Genomic DNA, 18,770 nt, shown 5'->3' with positions numbered 1-18,770 from the left:
AAGCACAACGCCAACGCGTTTGTCTTGGAAGCAAGGCAACGCATGGCATTATCCTCAATATACTTTTATTCGGTAAAAACAGATCTTTAAGTTTACAATACATAAACATTTCATAAGCAAATAATTTAAAACAGTACATTTCGATGTTCTGGGCCTTCCACAAGTTGATAAAACAAGGAGAGCAACACAAGTTCGAATCCCGGTCTTGCGCTTAGAAAATGGCCTCCTGTATTAAGCGTGTTATAAAAGAACAATTATAAATTATTATAAATTATTCCATGCATTATCCAAGACAGTGATCTTACACAATACTGACTGCTGTTTGAAATAATCAAACACCCTGTCATCTATTGTAGCATGATGTTCAGACTTCTGACAGCCAAACCTTAGTTCTCTTTTAATTCTACCAGCATTTGCGGTAATCAAGGATTCTCTCCTTTCACGGTTTCAAGGCTCTGCTCTGTTGCGAGAAACAATTGATCAGTCCCAGGCAGAACCTGCCCTTGCCCACAATGGAGTTGTCTGCCTATCTTGGCATGTCGCTGGCAAGCCACATCTTTTCCCACTCCCCACAAACACATCTGACTGATAGCATAGGCTTTAGAAGGGGAGAGTCAGCCCCCCTCCCTTCCTAGAGCAGCCGCTGGATTTCCTGTAACAGGCATGAACCTCTTGGCTTTATTATGCATCAAGGAGACTCCGAAGGATCTATCCATATCTATCGTCCATGCTATGCTCGTCTGGACATCCTCCGGGACTCTGCAGCAAGGAAGCCTCCATGTTCTCTCTGCTTGCTGGCAGGGTTCAGGGTCCTCACATCCCTGATCTCTATGGACTGGAAGAAAGGGCTGGGTACAGATTTGAGACCTTGCTCCCGGACAAGAATGCATGTATGTGGAACATGCAGCCTTTCCATGGTGGGATATGTCTACTGGTATAGGGAAAGAGTGCCAGCCCATCAAGGTCAGTGCAAGATTAAAGGGCCTAGCTTTGCCCAGCTGCATCTGTTGTGACCGCCATGGCCCATATCTAGTCCACCTAATTTAATCCACATTCATATGAATATTTGTGAGGACCCATTTGAAGGAAACCACTGCTGGGATGACTACATGTTACTATTTCTCAGCTAAAACAGTCCCCCTCAGATGTCTAATATCGCTGTACCTCCAGCAAGCTCTAGCGCCATATTTGATAGTCTAGCTCTAGGGTTAATATCGATAAAATGACCAATGCAATGGAAGTATGTTTATAGACATGTTCCATGCTATAAGATCTTCTCCAGTTCTTTGAATGGGGAAAAGGCTTCAACCCTTGCATGTTAACTGCTCTTTGATGTCTGACTCAACTGTGATGCATCACGTTTAGTGATATAACTGTAAAACAGGCATGGTATCACGAGAGACACAGAAAAGATGATTGGTTCAATAACCTTAATTTACTAAAGTTCCTGGCTTGGTCTAATGCCTAGCTGGCCCTAAGATTAAAGGGATGGTTCCTTTGGTTCCTAGTGATAGTTTTGAATGCCATAGTTTCGAATGGCAAAGTTTCGTATAAAATGCGTTGAAAAAATTAACTGTTTGATAAAAATGTGTTAGGAAGTCTTTCAAAAGCAAAAAGTGGTGGTTCAACAAAAATAGGAAACCAAGATTGGTTTCAGGTGGTCTTTTCACCAGATGTAAGTTGGTCAGCTTCAAAAGGACGAGTTCAATCGAAAAGGACTGCTCATAGGACCATCTCCATAGTTCAAACAATGTCACTGGCCCTCATTACATGTTTGCCGGTCCGGAATTAACGGTGTTGGTAAAACCATACTGGCACCGTTTTCCAGACCGGCAAACTACGACTTCTGCGGGCAGGTGCCGTTCCGCCCGCCAGGTCTGACCTGGTGGGCAGAAGGGCACCGGCCTGCAGAGATGCACGGAATCACCAGCACCATCACGACATGGTGCCGGTGTTTCCACCACAGTCTCCATTCCCATAGAGTCCTATGGGACTCCACGGGAATGGGGATTAACAGAATTGCTGGCGCCGGATTTACCGGACCACCAGGGTTGTAATGCCCTGGTAAATCCAGCAAGTCCGGCACCGGTAATTCACTAAGGGTCTGGCGGCAGCCTGCCAGTTTTACCAGCACGGCTACCGCCGGACTCGTAATGAGGGCCAATGCCTTTAATGTCCTGGGGTTCCCTTGCCCAAGCTTCAGTTCCTTCAGAAACATAAAATAATCATGATTCCACTATGATAGGCCTCTTAGGGTTCCCTTCCCCAAGCTTAGGCCTTTTCCAAGTTCAAATACAATTCTTAGGCTTCTCAGGGTTCCCTGCCCCAAGATTAGGCCCCGCTTGAGCTAAAAACAAAACAAGAGTTCAGTTTGTCAGGATGTACCTTTTTCTTCATATACAGTTCTTTCAAAGGGTTAGCATCAGAGACTTTCGAAAACACCACGTTATTGGGCTCCTCCTAAGCGTGACCACTCCGAGCTTGAACCCCTTTCTTTTACTTTCTTCTCTTAACTTTTTCCTTCAGGGCTTTCTGCACCCCTTCTTGTTCCCCTCTGTTTTCTTGACTTTGTTTCTTGTGCCCACTGGCACCTTTCTTTCCTTCTCCTGCGCACTTGCACTCTCCTCTTCGTGCCCACTGGCACCTTTTGTCCCTTCTCCTGCATACTTGCACTTTCTTAACCTTTCTGTGCCCACTGGCACCTTCCTCCTTGCTTTCCCATGCACACTTACACTTCCTTTACCTTTCTGTGCCCACTGACACCTTTTCCACTCTGCCGGGTCACTTGTAACCTTCTCTCTTGTTAAGGGTTGATTGCGTCCTCTTTAATATAGTCCTTTTCCTTTGCGTCCATTGCACACTCTGCTTTCTGACGTTCTCTTTACTTTCTCTTGATCTCGTCACTCTTCTTTGAATCTGCTTTCTTTCCTAGTTTCCTTTTCTTTCATCTTTTCCGCTCTGTGCCGCTTTATGTATCTTCTTTTCGCCCGCCTCGCTTCAGTCAGTTGCATGCTCCCGCGTCTCGCTCTCTCTCGCTCTCTTCCACGAGACTCACCTGGGCAGCAGCGCAGTGACAAGCGGTCCCTCCTGGTTGTGCGGGCCTGATGTCAGGGTCTCACCACCTGCCCCTGAGACACCCTTAGGGCCAGCACAGGTCCCAAGGGAACGAGCAATGTTCCAACCACCAACAGCAGCCTGCAAGGTGCTACTCTCCGGATCTCTGGAGACACGGCTCCCTAGCCACGCTGCAGTCCCTCAGAAGCACCGGGCCAGCTTCTCGGCATGCCGCACTCCTCTGAGAAGTCGATCCTGCTGCTCTCTGCTCCTTGGCTTCTCTGGTACAAACAACGTCCCCATCTCGCTCATTTAGCTGTGCAGAACCACACCTTTTATAGTTGGAAAAGCAGTCAAGTGGAGTTAGGTGTGAAAGATAATTAGTGAATGCCTGACTCTGGGACAACTTAATTTCTTTCAACAGCCGTTTTCTCTTACACTCCACATGTTATTCCTATGGGAAATCTTCACTACTCCCGGTTGCCTCTTGCTTGTCACAGTATTTGTTGGAAATGGGGAGGGGGTGATGATATGGGTTTGGAAATACCCTCTGAAAGCTAGGGGAAAGGATTCTAAGGTGGAATGGGAAATGGGGGAATACCATGTCTCGCCCTGGGATGTTCTCATCCCAATCCCCTGTAACTCTCCACTCAGGTGATCCTCCCTTGCTTGTCCACCCACAGGGTCGGGATCCATAAGCGATGGCCCTTTCCTGGCCACCTGACTAGAGGATCCCGGGGGAGTAGGTGGGAGAACACTGTCAGGTTTCTCACGTAGCCCTCTCCATACTTTTCAATGCTACATGCTCCATGCACTTACTGATGGGTGTTTCTGGTGCTACCATGGGTCGGAGCTCCCAACATTTCAGATAAACTGTTTGCAACTGTTTTCTACACATGGGCGCAATACAGTGGCTCACTGTCCTTCAAAGAGGCATGGTTACTTCTACATGTTAGAGAGAACCTCAAATGCCCCTTAGAGTTTTCAGTCATCTGACTGACATTGCTGTTTCACCATGAAATAAGGTAGAGTGGGTTGTAAAGCAAATGCCTAGTCCAATATAATGTATTTTCCAAATCTATACTATCCTGAAAGAATCTATTGCTTGATAAAGCCTGCTCGTGTTACTTAAAAGGCACACTACAAACTCTACTCACATCTCCTTCTGATTCCCGATCCACCAACCTTTAGCTGTAGCATTGGAGTTTCTTCTTTCTCCATCAGGTGGGAATGGAGTGGGAGGTGTCCCTTGCCCTTGCATGGAGGACAATACCTCTGTAACCCACGTTATTCTTGACCTTGGCGATGCCCCAAATACCAGCACTAGAGGTAGGGGATCAGCCATTTCACTGTCAATTGCCAGGTACTATATGATAGGCTCTGCACATGACCAAAGTAGATTTCAGTGATGGGGCATGTTAGAGAGTCTCTTCAATAAAGACCTTAGTGTGGTCCACTTCACTGCATCATAGTTAGTGTGTCATTCCGCAAGGATATGACCCCGACAGTTCTGATCACATTGTGGTTTAATGGACTGACCACTATCTTATTCTTTGTTTTTGTTTGTCACCATGATCCAGTATAATAAGGGCAGTGAAATTCTTCCCTCTCATTTAAATATGTTCTCTTCTTGTTCATTCATTGCTCTACCTATAATACAACCTCCATTATACCATACTGCTTTACCATCCCATTTGAAATCCCGACGGATTAGCCCTCGTTTGATTTCAGTAACGTCTGTCCAATCACAGCTAGTACCTTTGGAAGATTGTGGAGGCTCTAGTCTATGTGCAGCTGCAGCGCCATCACCAGAATAACTTCCCATTTACGAGCCCATCGATATGTTATTGATCCTTTAAGAAGCACGTAGAGCACTGCGCCCCATGCACAGGACGATACCCTCCGCATGCTGGATGGTGGAGATGCCTGCCTCCTTATGGTTCTCCGGGATCACTTAATAGCCTTGGATATTGTCATTCCTGCAGCACTGCTTTGTAACTCTGCACTCATGGCTTGGAGGTGAAGGCCCTGGATTTCTTCCCTTCTTCCTTTTATGTTCTGGGTTTGTATTGGTGAATTGCTGATGCTCACCCCCCCCCCCCAGCTCATGATCTGGGAGTGGTTTCAGGGATCTATCCTAGCCTATGTATGTGAATCAACTGGAAGATCTACTGGGCATGAGGTGGTGGTGTCACTACTCATCAGCATTCAGACAAAACAGAACTATATTCCAGAGTATAGTGCCCAGCTGTTATTCCATATCTAAGAACACATCTCCCACGCACTAATTAGTAGATGACCTCCTCCGATCGAAATCTGAATCCCCTTCCTCTCTTCTGCTGTTTTTAACTCTATTTAGCCCTCACCGTCCCATCTCGCTATGCACAAGGATGTTGTATGGCCTTTAAAGAACAAGAGCTTGGAACCCCACCATCTCACAGTGAAAAGAACAAGCTCTAAAGAGGTCAAACAGAGTATTTTATGTAGTTCTCTTTCATTCTTTATTTTTATTGTATTTATTTTATTTGCATGTTGTGTTCAATGCTGGCTCTACACAGAGGATCTAAGAGCACCTTACAAGGTTAGACGGTTGAAAAGGTGTGAGGTGAACCACAAAATGTTTTCAGGATATGATAGAAAGATTAGGATAGACAAGTGGTAGCATGGAAGGAGGACAGGGCTATGTTTGGGGAAACAGGTACGATTTGAGGTTCATTCTGAAAGTGGTGATGGAGGGTGCAGTGTGGATGTGAAGAGGCAAAGTGTTCTGTAATGCTTATAAATGCTTGTTTTTGTGTGGATGGTACTTTACAGAGTGGAATGTGTAGAAGGCACTGGTTTTCTTGTCTGGTGTTTGTGTGGGTGATGGGTTTGAGTGTGTTGTGAAGATCAGATGGGGTTTTGTGGTGAATGCCTTTAAATACTATGCAGAGTCCTTTGGAGGCAATTCTCTGGGCCACGGGGTGCCAATGGAGCCGGGTGAGCAATGAGGTGATGTGTTAATGCTTGGGTAGGTAGAGGATGAGTCTGGCTGCTGCATTTTGTATGACATGCAGGGAGACAAGTGTGCTGTTGGAGAGTCCAGTGAGGAGAGCATTACCATAGTCCACCTTGGATAGAACCAGTGTGTTTACTGCATTGCAGGGGTCATCACGTCGAAGGATGTATCTGAACTTTCGTAGGTGTGTAGTTGAAGATAGTATGTTTTGGTGACAGCAGCTATGTGTTGTGAAGGAAAGGAGGTGGGGCTTGAGGGTGAAGCCAGGGTATTTGACAGGTGTGGAGAGGGATATATGTCGGTTGTCTGTGGTGAGTTCTTTGATCCCGGGAGTGAAGTCAGGTGTGTGCCTCGGGGGACATATGAGCAGGTATTCTGTTTCGAAATGGATGATCCTGTGGAAGTTGATGGCCACCCAGATGGTGATGGTGGAGAGAAAGCTTGTTAGGACGGGGGGTTGTGAAGTGGTTGAGATGTGGAAGTATATATTTGTGTGTCATCTGCATATTGGTGGAAATGGATGTGGTGTTCCCCAAATGTCTGTCCAAGGGATTCTATATATATAGGTTGAAGAGGAGTGGAGACAGGGAGGAGCCTTGTGGAACTCCATAGTTGACTAGGGTGGAACTAATTGATAAGGGGGCATGGAGACAGTGGGCCTCATTCCGAGTAGGGCGGTAAGGGATACCGGGCACTGGTAAGGAGACCAGTGTCGGTAATCCCTTACCGCCCTACTACGAGGTCCCTTAGCGGGTCCCTCCTTTAACACCTGGTCTGACCAGGCGTTATGGAACTTCAGAGCTAATAACGGTACTGCAAATTGTGGTACCGTTATTAGCTACTTCCCCATTCCCACTGAGCCCTATCGGGGCTCAAATGGGAATGGGGAATGTTTTTTTCAATGGGGACTTACTGGTCCCTCAAAGGTCGGACTACACCGGTAAGTCCCCATTGAACGAGGCCGGTACTGTTATTGGAGGCAGTCATGGCGCAAATAGCGCCATGACTACCTCCAATCTCGGAATGAGGCCCAGTGTGTTTTGTCGTCAGTAACGAAGGAGGTGAATCAATCTAGGATGGTGCCTGAACGCTTCATCCTACGAGATAGGATGTTGAGTAGAATGGTGTGGTCGATGGTGTTGAAGGCTGCAGAGAGGTTGGGGGTACAAGTAGTGCTTTATGCCAGTGATGTTGCAGTGTTCATCGAGGATGTGTTGTGTAGTGGCCTCGTGCTGAGCCCTGTTTGAATTCCAGATTGGTGGGGGTTGATGACGTTGTTTTTGGTTCTGTGTTGTTGCAGCTGGGTCGTGATGAAGCATTCCACGATTCTGGCGAGGTATGGCAGGATTGTAATGGGGTGATAATGTTTGAGGAGCATGGTGTTAAGAGATGGTTTTGTGAAGTGGAGTGACGTTTGTCCAGTGTTGAGTGCAGAGGGGATAGTACCATGTGAGAGACAGCAGCTGATGATGTTGGGCCAGTGCAGAGCAAAGGTGGTAATGAAATTGAATGCGACCGATCCAGGAGTGCAGGATTTTCTTTGGTAGTAAGGCTGATAAGGGTGTCTCTATTAATGGGGTGGAAGGTGTCCCATGTATTGGAAAGTGGGATTCGAGGGGTAGGAGTTGGAGAGCAGAGGGTAGAGCTTTCCTGATGTGGTCTATTTTAGTGTTGAAGTAGTCCATGAGGGAGTTGCATACTGAGGTGGATGGGGGTGTGGAAGGTGTGAATGGTGGTTTGGAGAGGGATCTGATGATGTTGGACAGTTTTGGTGCACCTTTGGTGGTGGATTGGAGTGTTTTCTGAAAATATGCCATACCAAGAAATCACAGATGGGTAACCAGTCTTTTTTCACTTTTCCCCCACTTATGCCCTTTTCTGTAATGGACTGAGAACTACTTTTTTTGAAAATTAGTTTCTTCTCTACTTAGTTTGATATGCTGTTTCCTTGACACGCAGAGGGGGGGGGGGTGTGTGTGTGTGTGTGTGTGTGTGTGTGTGTGTGTGTGTGTGTTTTGGTGGTCAGTTACTTCTTTGAAGAGCACACGTATGTTATCCTGTCACTGCAGTACATTGACAGTGTTTTCCTTACATGGATTCCCAGGTAAATATGACGTCTCCTAACAATACAGTGGTGCTCCCGAAGTCCAGCAGGTCTTCATCCTTCAGTGCTCAAATGAGATGCATACCCGACGACTCCTGCTTCCACTGTGATTGGGGAACAGAGACAGTTATCATTCATAGTAAGTGTTGCGCTTCGGTGTCATCTCCTAACACGACAACCATAGGTTCTATAAAATGTACTGTTTTCATTTCTTTTTTTTTATGGGTCAGAGCTGACGGAAAAGCCAAACATCACTAAGATTGCTTCTAAACCTCTAACCAAACCTCCAGGCACAAGGACGGTCTTCATCAGCTGGGAGGTGAGAAGGCATATCTGTGAACTTTCATGTACATTTTAAGGTTTATTTAAAGTGTGATTTTTAACTGCTTCTGTAAATCTATTATTATTTGTCGTTCTCCTCCTCCGCACCATTTATGTTCCCTTCTTAATAATTTGCCGTCCCTACATGCACCTCACCCCACTCTTAATTCGTCACTTTCTACTTCTAACCTTTTTCACTTCTAAAACTGAGAATGTTCATTCTTTATCTCCACTGTTTCTCCTTCTGTATCTTCTCCTGCTCTTTCTTTTTTTCTATTTGTGTGTTATGCATGTAAAGCGCAAACCAAGCTGAGAAGCAAATGAGCACAGTACAGAGGTGACACACCCTGGGGTGTTACAAGTAAATTGAATGGGTAGCAGATGTGCGGGCATGGGTAGGGTGTGCAGGGGATGTGGGAACTCCAGAGTGGGAAAGTAGGGTCGAGTGGTGCGATCACAGATTGGTGAGATTGGTCAGGTCCTTTTCCTTCTCTTGCAATTCTTTGTTTCCAGCCTGGTGATGGTGTAGCTTCTAGTGGTGGGCTGGTGTCCGGAGCTGGTGTGTTTCTCACACAAGTAAAGTGGGGTGTTAATGTGACTGCTTTGTAGGTGGTACGAGCAGTCTTGAAAATGATGCATACCTGAAGGTGTAGCCGATGCAGCTTCTTGAGGATGGGTGGAAATATGGTTGAATTTTCTCAGTCCTGTGATGAGACGTGCTGAAATGTAGGAGGTGCTGAGGTGGCATCGGGGCTCCCTTGAGTAGGGTATTAGCACCGTCTAGGTGGGAGATGACCCGGACATAGACAACTGTTCTGAAACTGGGGGCCCGGATCAAAGACTTGACTTTGCAGAGGAATGCAAGCTGATACCATGCTCCTTGGGTCTTCTTGGCGATGTGTGTTTTGAATGAGAGGTCACAATTAATAGCAGAACCAGGAGATTCTGCAGTGGGTGAGAGTTAGGGTATACTTACATTGTGCTATATGACAGTCAGACAATGTTCTTCCTTATCCTTAGATGCCGACGTTTTACGTCAGCTCGTGCTCCAGTGAGCTGATCCTTCTGCCAATCCGCTTCATTATTTGCCCTCTTCTCTTATCCCTTTGTTGTACTCTCTCATCTTCTTCCCTGTTTGACTTCACTGTTCAATGCATCCTTCTCCTGTGATGTGTTCCTCCTCTCCCCTTAGAGCATGCAACTATTCTGCCTTTTCCTAAAAATAATTCTCTAGATCCTTCTCTCCGCACTAACTATTGTCCTAGTTCTCTTCTTCCTTTCCTTTCTAAGCTTCTGAAATGGGATGTCCACCCCCAACTCTCGCGCTCTTCTGATTCCAAAGGTCTTCTTGCCCCATTTTAATCTGGCTTTCAGCCTTCTCATTCAAGACTGCTCTTGAAATTCCCAACTACCCTCAGTTTGACCTATATGAAGGGTTTAATATGTAGACCACTACTTCCCCAGTTCTTGTCTTTCTTCCCTTGGAATTTCTGGCACTGCTCTCTTTTTGTTTTCTTCATATCTTTCTGGTCCTTCTTACTCTGTCTCCTGGGTTTGCGTTTACTCTTTACGTTTTCCATTTACACTAAGGTGTTCCCCAAGGCTCAATCCTTGGCCTACCTTTATTGATTCTCTATTCGAGTCCTCTTTCTGCTCTTATTCATTCTTGTAGGCTGGATTGTCTTTTTTACACCGATAACTCTTAGATGTGTGTTTTCTCTCCTCTGTTTCGGAACCACAGCACTCTTCTGTTTCCGACTCCTGCCCACTATTAAGCCCTGAATGCTGAATCCCTCTCTCCCTCTCGACGCTACCAAGATGGATCTGTTTTTTTCTAGCTCATTCTCCTCATTGCTGTCCCTCTCCTTCTATTTAATTTCCTCCTGACTCTTTCATTCTTGTCCTTTACTTGTAACCTAGATGTTATTTGCCAATTTTCTTTCTTTCTCTTGTCACTTTTCCTCTATTGCTTGTTCTAGCCATTATCTGCTTTTTAAGAGTCCCCAGGATACATCTGTTTCTCACTCTCCAAGCTACTATGACTCTTACGGTGTCTTCATGATTTGCGCTGTACCAGTAAATCCGGCCGTGGTTAGCAAATACTACCAATTTTACTGCCTGCCCAATTGAGAGTTTGGTGTAACACCACTATCCATATTTGACATGAAGGCCACCGGTAATGCTTTTAACCTTTTAAAAGTCTGCCTATTTTTGCCTCCAACTCTATTTATTTATTTATTTTTACATTTGTATAGCACACAGGCAGCCCTTGGGCATCGCGGCGCTGTTACTTGTGAGGAGCTTAGCTACAAAGGAGAATAGCAGTACTGTGCATATTACTCATTACATATCATACAACTCTGAGATGGAGATACAAATTCCAAAGTGAAGCCGAGCTGCTGCTTGCCTTCAGTACAGTCAAACAAGTTTTTGCAACGGGCCATGGTAAGGCAGTGAAAAGGTGGCCATTTCTGTTGCCCCTTCACACCACCTTACCCGCGTAATACATAAAAGGTTTCGTTTTGACCCTTTGCTTCTTTAAGAAATAAAAAACCCAAAAGGTTACCACTGGTGGAGGGGGTGTTTCTGTTCAGTCCTGAATAGGATGGATTTTCAGAAATAACACTGCCAGGGGTGGTAGCTTCCTGCAATGCAACGGTATTCTGCCTAACTCCAAATGAGACTCTTATTTTAAGTCTAATCTTTTCTTGACTTAATCATTGGGTTCCATGTAATAAAGTCGCCGTGAAAATGGGCATTAAAAAAAGAATTGCCCTGCAACCCCCACCTCCCTTGTGTGGTATAATGGAAACACTTTTACCGGGTGACAGACTTTTTTGCTGCGATTATTTGTAAAAACTGCTATTTTTCAGAGACCTCATTACTGGATACCGATTATTGTATGTCTCTTCTCGCCGTCATGGCCTAGCAGCATATGTTCTTTTCGGTTTTCATTTCTGCTGCATGTTTTCTCTTCCATGTTGCCACCCATTCTTCTATCGCTCCTCCCTTAGTCTACCTTCGCCGGCTCTCCTTTTCTACCTGTCTTCACTTGTATGTTCTGTGGATGGTTGTTCAATGTATTCATGGCTGCGGAATACAGAAGCTGTCTGGACTCGCCAATGGAATCATAACAGGTGATGGATAAAAGACAGGAAAAAGCCCAGGCCCAGGTGGCTTGACGGTGGCCATTTTTACATTCATGGCACCAGAGATCGTACTGCCATTCACAGAATTATTCAACTACTTTCGAGAGGGAGGAAGCCGAGCCCAGTCTATGGGATGTCCATGTTATGGTGATACCAAAGGTGGGAAAGGACCTATGCAAGCGTGCCTCATACAGCCTTTCTAGGAGGGCGGGGGCTGAGGGGGCTATAGCCCGGGTCTTTTGGTTGTAGTCCCGGCTAAAAGCTCAGGGACTACAACCAAAAGGGAGGTAGCCCCAAGTCCCGACAGTCCCGACATTAGCTTAGCCCCGGATGGTTTCCAGACCTAGCAACACCCCTGCTTGCTTCTAAACTTAGATGTTAAACTCTACTCTTGCATTATAACTATCGGACTGGAATATTTGATGCCAGGTTCGACACCCCGATCAATCAGGTTTCAGTAAAGGTACATCCACAAGCGAAGGCAATAAGAGCGCTGCGATTGGTGGATAAAGCTTGCAGGGGGTCTGATTCATCCCAGTTGCTCACTGTGGATGCTGACCAGGTGGATGACAGGGTGTGTCCAGCCTTCTTAGGAAAAGTACTGAGGGCATTGGAATGTGGTCCATATTTTTTGACTATGTTTATGACTAACTATAGGGATCCCATTCTGAGATTAGGCATAAATGGGCTCTCCCCGGTCCTGTAACTCCATATATGGGACTGAGACTGGTGTCTCGCTCATCACCAATCTTGGTCGTCCTCGTAATGAAACCATTTGCAGAAAGAGTAGGGAGCAAGGGGGTAATCCCAGAAATAAAAATAGGGAAAACAGAACATAGAAAAAGCCCTTTTGCAAACAATGTCATCCGATCCCTGACAGATCCAGTGAAATCACTGAAAGGTGAACTGGAAGAGATTGTCAGATTTGGGAAGGTGTGAGGCTTTAAAATGAGCATCGATAAATCAGACATTATAAACTCATCAATCCATGAGACACAAAAACGAGGACTGGAAGAAGTGGCCCCTTTCAGATGGGCAGTAAGGTCAGATCAATATCCGCGGATCAAAGCCCACACATTTTCAACAGGCAGATTATCCAGAGGTATTTAAATCTGTTCACATGGATCTACATAGGGGAGAAATCTGTACCTATCATGGCAGAGTAGGTTAGCTATCATAAAACTGAATGTACTCCCTAGACTAATGTACTTGTTCCAGAACAAACCTATAAAGAAACCAAAGAGGAGTCTTAAGGTGACACAGGCGGACATATCAAGATGTATGTGGGGCAAGTTAAAACCTCCTCATGGCTCCTGGAAGGCAAGGGAGGATGGCGTCTCCAGATATTTTTAGATATGATTTAGCTTCCCTGATGCGGGTAGTGGCAGAATGGACACACGTTGACTCTGGGAAGGAGTGGGTATTCGATGCGCAAGCTATAGCAGGGCCTTGCATATGGTGACGGCCATGCTCAGAATGAGGATCAGAGGGTGTCTGTGTAAATCAGATTACACGGGAGGCATTGAGGGCACGGGGCGCAGTGGTGCATATGGTGACGGCCATGCCATGCTCAGAATGAGGATCAGAAGGTGTCTGTGTAAATCACATTACACGGGAGAAATTGAGGGCACGGGGCGCAGTGGTGCATATGGTGACGGCCATGCCGTGCTCAGAATGAGGATCAGATGGTGTCTGTGTAAATCAGATTACACGGGAGAAATTGAGGGCACGGGGCGCAGTGGTGCATATGGTGACGGCCATGCCGTGCTCAGAATAAGGATCAGAGGGTGTCTGTGTAAATCAGATTACAAGGGAGGCATTGAGGGAACGGGGCGCAGTGGTGCATATGGTGACGGCCATGCCATGCTCAGAATGAAGATCAGAGGGTGTCTGTGTAAATCACATTACACGGGAGACATTGAGGGCACGGGGCGCAGTGGTGCATATGGTGACGGCCATGCCATGCTCAGAATGAGGATCAGAGGGTGTCTGTGTAAATCACATTACATGGGAGAAATTGAGGGCACGCGGCGCAGTGGTGCATATGGTGACGGCCATGCCATGCTCAGAATGAGGATCAGATGGTGTCTGTGTAAATCAGATTACACGGGAGAAATTGAGGGCACGGGGCGCAGTGGTGCATATGGTGACGGCCATGCCATGCTCAGAATGAGGATCAGAGGGTGTCTGTGTAAATCACATTACACGGGAGAAATTGAGGGCACGCGGCGCAGTGGTGCATATGGTGACGGCCATGCCATGCTCAGAATGAGGATCAGATGGTGTCTGTGTAAATCAGATTACACGGGAGAAATTGAGGGCACGGGGCGCAGTGGTGTATATGGTGACGGCCATGCCATGCTCAGAATGAGGATCAGATGGTGTCTGTGTAAATCAGATTACACGGGAGAAATTGAGGGCACGGGGCGCAGTGGTGCATATGGTCAGAGCCATGCTTAAAATGAAGATCAGAGTGTGTCTGTGTAAATCACATTACACGGGAGACATTGAGGGCACGGGGCGCAGTGGTGCATATGGTGACAGCCATGCCATGCTCAGAATGAGGATCAGAGGGTGTCTGTGTAAATCAGATTACACGGGAGACATTGAGGGCACGGGGCGCAGTGGTGCATATGGTGACAGCCATGCCATGCTCAGAATGAGGATCAGATAGTGTCTGTGTAAATCAGATTACACGGGAGAAATTGAGGGCACGGGGCGCAGTGGTGCATATGGTGACAGCCATGCTTAAAATGAAGATCAGAGGGTGTCTGTGTAAATCACATTACACGGGAGACATTGAGGGCACGGGGCGCAGTGGTGCATATGGTGACAGCCATGCCATGCTCAGAATGAGGATCAGAGGGTGTCTGTGTAAATCAGATTACACGGGAGACATTGAGGGCACGGGGCGCAGTGGTGCATATGGTGACAGCCATGCCATGCTCAGAATGAGGATCAGAGGGTGTCTGTGTAAATCAGATTACACGGGAGACATTGAGGGCACGGGGCGCAGTGGTGCATACGGTGACAGCCATGCCATGCTCAGAATGAGGATCAGAGGGTGTCTGTGTAAATCAGATTACACGGGAGACATTGAGGGCACGGGGCGCAGTGGTGCATACGGTGACAGCCATGCCATGCTCAGAATGAGGATCAGAGGGTGTCTGTGTAAATCACATTACACGGGAGACATTGAGGGCACGGGGCGCAGTGGTGCATACGGTGACAGCCATGCCATGCTCAGAATGAGGATCAGAGGGTGTCTGTGTAAATCAGATTACACGGGAGACATTGAGGGCACGGGGCGCAGTGGTGCATACGGTGACAGCCATGCCATGCTCAGAATGAGGATCAGAGGGTGTCTGTGTAAATCAGATTACACGGGAGACATTGAGGGCACGGGGCACAGTGGTGCATACGATGACAGCCATGCCATGCTCAGAATGAGGATCAGAGGGTGTCTGTGTAAATCAGATTACACGGGAGACATTGAGGGCACGGGGCGCAGTGGTGCATACGGTGACAGCCATGCCATGCTCAGAATGAGGATCAGAGGGTGTCTGTGTAAATCAGATTACACGGGAGACATTGAGGGCACGGGGCGCAGTGGTGCATACGGTGACAGCCATGCCATGCTCAGAATGAGGATCAGAGGGTGTCTGTGTAAATCAGATTACACGGGAGACATTGAGGGCACGGGGCGCAGTGGTGCATACGGTGACAGCCATGCCATGCTCAGAATGAGGATCAGAGGGTGTCTGTGTAAATCAGATTACACGGGAGACATTGAGGGCACGGGGCGCAGTGGTGCATACGGTGACAGCCATGCCATGCTCAGAATGAGGATCAGAGGGTGTCTGTGTAAATCAGATTACACGGGAGACATTGAGGGCACGGGGCGCAGTGGTGCATACGGTGACAGCCATGCCATGCTCAGAATGAGGATCAGAGGGTGTCTGTGTAAATCAGATTACACGGGAGACATTGAGGGCACGGGGCGCAGTGGTGCATACGGTGACAGCCATGCCATGCTCAGAATGAGGATCAGAGGGTGTCTGTGTAAATCAGATTACACGGGAGACATTGAGGGCACGGGGCGCAGTGGTGCATACGGTGACAGCCATGCCATGCTCAGAATGAGGATCAGAGGGTGTCTGTGTAAATCAGATTACACGGGAGACATTGAGGGCACGGGGCGCAGTGGTGCATACGATGACAGCCATGCCATGCTCAGAATGAGGATCAGAGGGTGTCTGTGTAAATCAGATTACACGGGAGACATTGAGGGCACGGGGCGCAGTGGTGCATACGATGACAGCCATGCCATGCTCAGAATGAGGATCAGAGGGTGTCTGTGTAAATCAGATTACACGGGAGACATTGAGGGCACGGGGCGCAGTGGTGCATACGGTGACAGCCATGCCATGCTCAGAATGAGGATCAGAGGGTGTCTGTGTAAATCAGATTACACGGGAGACATTGAGGGCACGGGGCGCAGTGGTGCATACGGTGACAGCCATGCCATGCTCAGAATGAGGATCAGAGGGTGTCTGTGTAAATCAGATTACACGGGAGACATTGAGGGCACGGGGCGCAGTGGTGCATACGGTGACAGACATGCCATGCTCAGAATGAGGATCAGAGGGTGTCTGTGTAAATCAGATTACACGGGAGACATTGAGGGCACGGGGCGCAGTGCTGCATACGGTGACAGCCATGCCATGCTCAGAATGAGGATCAGAGGGTGTCTGTGTAAATCAGATTACACGGGAGACATTGAGGGCACGGGGCGCAGTGGTGCATACGGTGACAGCCATGCCATGCTCAGAATGAGGATCAGAGGGTGTCTGTGTAAATCAGATTACACGGGAGACATTGAGGGCACGGGGCGCAGTGGTGCATACGGTGACAGCCATGCCATGCTCAGAATGAGGATCAGAGGGTGTCTGTGTAAATCAGATTACACGGGAGAAATTGAGGGCACGGGGCGCAGTGGTGCATACGGTGACAGCCATGCCATGCTCAGAATGAGGATCAGATGGTGTCTGTGTAAATCAGATTACACGGGAGACATTGAGGGCACGGGGCGCAGTGGTGCATACGGTGACAGCCATGCCATGCTCAGAATGAGGATCAGAGGGTGTCTGTGTAAATCACATTACACGGGAGACATTGAGGGCACGGGGCGCAGTGGTGCATACGATGACAGCCATGCCATGCTCAGAATGAGGATCAGAGGGTGTCTGTGTAAATCAGATTACACGGGAGACATTGAGGGCACGGGGCGCAGTGGTGCATACGGTGACAGACATGCCATGCTCAGAATGAGGATCAGAGGGTGTCTGTGTAAATCAGATTACACGGGAGAAATTGAGGGCACGGGGCGCAGTGGTGCATACGGTGACAGCCATGCCATGCTCAGAATGAGGATCAGATGGTGTCTGTGTAAATCACATTACACGGGAGACATTGAGGGCACGGGGCACAGTGGTGCATACGGTGACAGCCATGCCATGCTCAGAATGAGGATCAGAGGGTGTCTGTGTAAATCACATTACACGGGAGACATTGAGGGCACGGGGCGCAGTGGTGCATACGATGACAGCCATGCCATGCTCAGAATGAGGATCAGAGGGTGTCTGTGTAAATCAGATTACACGGGAGACATTGAGGGCACGGGGCGCAGTGGTGCATATGGTGACCGCCATGCTTAAAATGAAGATCAGAGGGTGTCTGTGTAAATCACATTACACGGGAGACATTGAGGGCACGGGGCGCAGTGGTGCATATGGTGACGGTCTTGATATCCTACCCATCAGGGTGTACACCAATTCAAGGAGATGGTGATTCTGCCCCCGCACTAATGGGTAAGGACTTAAACAGTTGGGGCATAGGCAGATCCAAAAGTCGGGGGGATCTATTCTACAATGCACTTGGGATTTCTGGCCTAGATGAAAAGGAAAGGTTCGGGTATCAGCAGTGGAGGCATCGGGCAATGCACCCGACTAATAAGAGGGGAAGCTTCTCTGTCACTGTCTAGTTTGGAAAGCTGGTTCCAGCCGACTGAAGGGACGACATGGCGAACTGGGAGAATTCAATGGATACTATCTGAGGCAAGACATTCCAATAAATGGGCCTGTGAGATCAAATGGCAGGAAGGGCTGCGATGGGAAATCACAGATAATGTGGAAAGGGGTCATTGGGAAGGAATGGATCGCGGCAATATGCACACTTCACACAGAAACGCAATATGCATAGAGGGTGCTAGGCACTGGCTATAGGACCTGCCACGCTTCCGGGACTGTTTCTGGAGCCGCTGTGGTGAGCGGGGGACCTTAGTCACATCTTGTGCGGGTGTCCTAAACTTATATCACTTTGGCGATAAATCAGATCCTTAATTAAGACAATAATGAGGATTTCTGCTATATCTCACCCACTGGTCACCGTCACTGTATCGCTGGACGGAAGGAGGGGGGACAATTGGTTATTTGCTGAAGGCTCTCACCTTAAAAGTAACTTGAGCAGCTACACTGGGCCTCATTCCGAGTATGGCGGTAAGGGATAGCGGCCACCGCTAACGAGAGCGGTGGCGGTAATCCCTTACCGCCATACTCCGAGTTCCCTTAGCGCCATGGTTTTTAACATCTGACACCTGCTTTTAGCAGGTGTTAAAAACCATGGCGCTAAGGGACCTTGATGTTAATTACGCCACCGTAATTTACGGTGGCGTAATTGACGCCTTCCCCACTCCCATTATGCCCTATGGGGCAAGAATGGGAATGGGGAAGGGTAAATGGGGATTGGGGAATTACCGCCCCGCCAACCTTGGAATGGGGCGGTAATTCCGCCAACCACCAAGGCGCTGCCGGTCCGGGTACGGCGTCAACCAAGGCGTTAATAGCGCCATTGGTTAGCGCCGTACTCGGAATGAGGCCCACTGGCTATTATGAGTTTCTGGGGGAAACAGCTGGGCCCCTCATGGGAAAGTATAGCGATGGAAAAGCTTGCAGCTTGGTCAAGAGAGACTGCCCAGACATTTGACACAATATGGGAACCCCCTTTTACAATAGGTCACAGGTGACGTCACTGACGCCTGATCAACTCAAGGTCTATAGATAACATCATAATGGCCCTGTGGTGG

At 47.9% G+C, this 18,770-nt stretch overlaps 1 protein-coding gene across 2 annotated transcripts in view; it reads left to right on the top strand.

The window, feature by feature from the left end:
* Window positions 1-18,770, top strand: part of LOC138511597 (interleukin-6 receptor subunit beta-like) — a 665,901-nt gene that overhangs the window by 363,043 nt on the left and 284,088 nt on the right. For both annotated transcript variants that reach the window (XM_069627378.1, XM_069627379.1), the window contains exons 7-8: window positions 8,157-8,295; window positions 8,387-8,475. In XM_069627378.1, coding sequence (XP_069483479.1) covers window positions 8,157-8,295; window positions 8,387-8,475 — 228 coding nt within the window. The remainder of the gene's footprint in view (window positions 1-8,156; window positions 8,296-8,386; window positions 8,476-18,770) is intronic.

The sequence above is a fragment of the Ambystoma mexicanum genome, chromosome 6p, assembly GCF_040938575.1.
Source record: "Ambystoma mexicanum isolate Mex_15411 chromosome 6p, UKY_AmexF1_1, whole genome shotgun sequence".
In the NCBI taxonomy this organism is placed as follows: Eukaryota; Metazoa; Chordata; class Amphibia; order Caudata; family Ambystomatidae; genus Ambystoma; species Ambystoma mexicanum.
Note: the sequence above shows the minus strand (reverse complement) of the source record. Positions and strands in the feature narration are given on the sequence as shown.